Raw genomic sequence first — 2,958 nt, 5'->3', positions numbered from 1 at the left:
TGAATAAAATTAAACTGTTTTCATTTTTATCTGTGAAGGAGTTATTATCTGTGAATTGCACATGCTATGTTATGTTAACTACTACTGCAGGATTTTCTCTTTCTGGACTTGGGTTAATTGTTTATGTGGTCATTTTGCTATGAGCGAACTTGCCAACCGGTTACTTGATGGCGAGGCCTTCAAAAGTTTTTCTTTCTACAAAATTTTGCTCTGTGTGATAAACAAGTAATCGCAATGTGCCCTTGTGCAATTAAGGTCGTGGGGGATACCTACAGCATGAATAAATTCATGAAGCCAAATTTTCCTTGACCTGCATCTTTTAAAACGCTTATTTCTCAGCTGTATTGCGTGCGATTAAGCTCAAATTTTACAGAGACATAAAGGAATGATGAAATATTATGAATGTCATCTTTAATTTAGTAGATTGCACTTAATGGCAATGTTACAGCTTCATTTGTACCAAATTGGGAAGTACATGATTTTGTGGCAGAGTTTGCGGAACGAGTAGGAGACAGCACACTGTGATCTTGTCAAAAACTAATCAGTCAATACCTCTAGAGTGTCAAAACAGAAGCAGTTTTTTTAATTTAAAGTTTGCCAGCAAGTTATGGCGGTTTAAGTGCTCAGATTTAAATTTAATGCCTTCTACCACCTTTTAAAAGTGCTCTTTTAGAATTCTGCTTCTGTTATGACACACTACAGTATTCCTAGTTTACCTCTCTGCAGTGGCAGCTCATGAAGTTCTGTATCCGCGCTGTATTCTCTGCCACAAAATTGTCGGAAAAGTCCAAACTTTGAGATTTCCGAAGGTGTCCCGACCTAAACACGATCATTTTTGCATAGGAAATATGTAATTATGGTAATTATATTCCACGCTTTCATGGTGAGAACAATGCGTTTTTAAAAACGACATGATTGTTTATGCCGAATATTATTGTGATTACTCTGCGTTGCAGAAATATTCAAATTTGAATGAAAATTAGCTCATAGACTTCTTAAAATCTATATAAACGTATAGCGCTAAGTGTTGTTTTAAATTGGTTAAAATATCAAAGAAACAGAGATATTTTTCAAATCATGCGCACACGCCCATATTTTTATCCAGTCATAAATATCTCGTAAAGTTGTCGATGTCAGTCCCCGGGGGGGGGGGGGGTACTCCATATAACGGCCTATACAGGGAGGCTCCGCCCGAAAGGGGTACCTTTTTCAGGCTTCAGGTATATAAAAGGGTAGCGATTTCACAAGTTTAGGTATATGAAAGGGTATGAAAATCCGTCATTTAGGTTTTTTAAAAGGCCTGTAATTAAAATATTTCGAACAGACGCACTTTATGGCTGTATTATTTTAATTTATTAAGCGCTACATAAAAATGAGAAGAAAACGTCCTGTTCTAAGGCTATGTCACGTCTTTTAGGTATATGAAAGGGGTACCTTTTTTCAGTAAGAGGTATACGAAAGGGGTACAATTTCTGTCAAAATGGTATATAAAAGGGTAAGGGGTAAGAGCTTGGGGCGGAGCCTCCCCGTATAAAACTTTTTTGAGTGCCCCCCCCGGGTGTCAGTCGTTGTACGTCGTACATATGCTTTAAATAAATGCACAATGATGAGCCTAAGGTGTCCCCCGTGACATTAAGGATTAATTTCATTTGCATTTTCAAAGTTTTCCAAAACTTTGAAAATGCGATGAAATTAATCCTTAATTGTCCTCAGGCCCATGCGATTACATGTACTAAGCACATTAGTTTTTTAAATGTGCCCAAAAACTTATTATTATTATTATTATTATTATTATTATTAGTATTATTATTATTATTATTATTATTATTATTTAAATCAACCTTTATATTTATAAAGATAATTTGAGATGGGGTGTACTAAGGATGCCCCACCAGAGCAATTTCCTACAAATCAATAAGTTCTTTTACTCACCAAATTCTTGCAACTGTGAGAATGCAACAGGTGATATCTTATCATCCACAAACGCAAGGGCACCAACAGCCATTAGGGTGTTATTAACATTCTTTAAAAAGACAGCACCATCAGGATGAAGATAGTTATCGCCTTTGGCAGTGAGTTCAGAGAAAGTTTTAAAAGTAGCATCCTGCTCACCTCTTTCTGGAAGCTTTAGAATATATTCTCCATTCACGCATTCCAGATCGTATGCTTTAACAGTAAACACGTCTGGATTCCCATCTACAATGTAACAAACTGAGCCATCTAAAGATTCCTCTTAAACGGGCGATAAGTCAAGATGCTAGATTTTATGAAGAACCACCTTGTTAATCTTTTGTTTTCTAGAGGAATGATTGCTAAACCTGAGATGTATTCTACAGTGCCTTCTGAGCAGGAAACACTTTCCAATTTAACTTTTTTTGTCAGTCTTGAATCTAGTTCCCTAAAGCACAGCAAGTAGTACTGTTCCGTATTCAAGTCAATCTTTTCACTAGTAATTATACAGAACTTCCTTTTCCAGTTTGGAAACAGACTTTTAACCACGCATCCGGAAAAGACAGCTCGGTAGGTTCCACGAAGACGCTTTGCAATGAGACATACTCCCAGTTCAGCTCTGTTTTCGGCTATTTTGCGTTCTTTTTTCGTAGCCTCGCTCCTGACTCGTCCCCAGTCGTCTTCATACAGACGCGGCAAAGATATAGCGGAGGGAGAGACGGGTACCGAGAAAGGGAGCGCAAGGCCCTGCTCCCCCACCTCGCGCGCGTGCTTCTCCCTTTGCCGCGTGCTATATGAAGACGACTGGGGACGAGTCAGGCCTCGCTCAAGGGCATGGCCACCCTCCGCCACGCTCTCGGTCAGGCTACGGTTTCGGTTCCAACCTCGTTCCCCACGACGAGACCACCATTTCCGGGCAGCGCGGGCTCATATTTCAAACAGCGGCTGGAAATTGATTCCCGATAGGTACTTCGTATATGGTAATTGTAAAGTACCCTGATTGTCCAT

At 39.2% G+C, this 2,958-nt stretch overlaps 1 protein-coding gene across 1 annotated transcript in view; it reads right to left on the bottom strand.

Annotated features, from left to right (window-relative positions):
- The window catches only part of LOC144628822 (caspase-3-like), a 7,580-nt gene extending 4,622 nt beyond the window's left edge, over positions 1-2,958 (bottom strand). Inside the window, exons 1-2 of the mRNA XM_078486936.1 lie at positions 2,946-2,958; positions 1,933-2,196 (exon numbers count right to left, since the gene is read on the bottom strand). Coding sequence (XP_078343062.1) covers positions 1,933-2,196; positions 2,946-2,958 — 277 coding nt within the window. The remainder of the gene's footprint in view (positions 1-1,932; positions 2,197-2,945) is intronic.

Source organism: Oculina patagonica, chromosome 10 (assembly GCF_052425735.1).
Source record: "Oculina patagonica isolate OP01 chromosome 10, crgOcupat, whole genome shotgun sequence".
Taxonomy (NCBI): Eukaryota; Metazoa; Cnidaria; class Anthozoa; order Scleractinia; family Oculinidae; genus Oculina; species Oculina patagonica.
The sequence above is the reverse complement of the archived record's forward strand: the minus strand, read 5'-3'. Positions and strand labels throughout refer to the sequence as shown.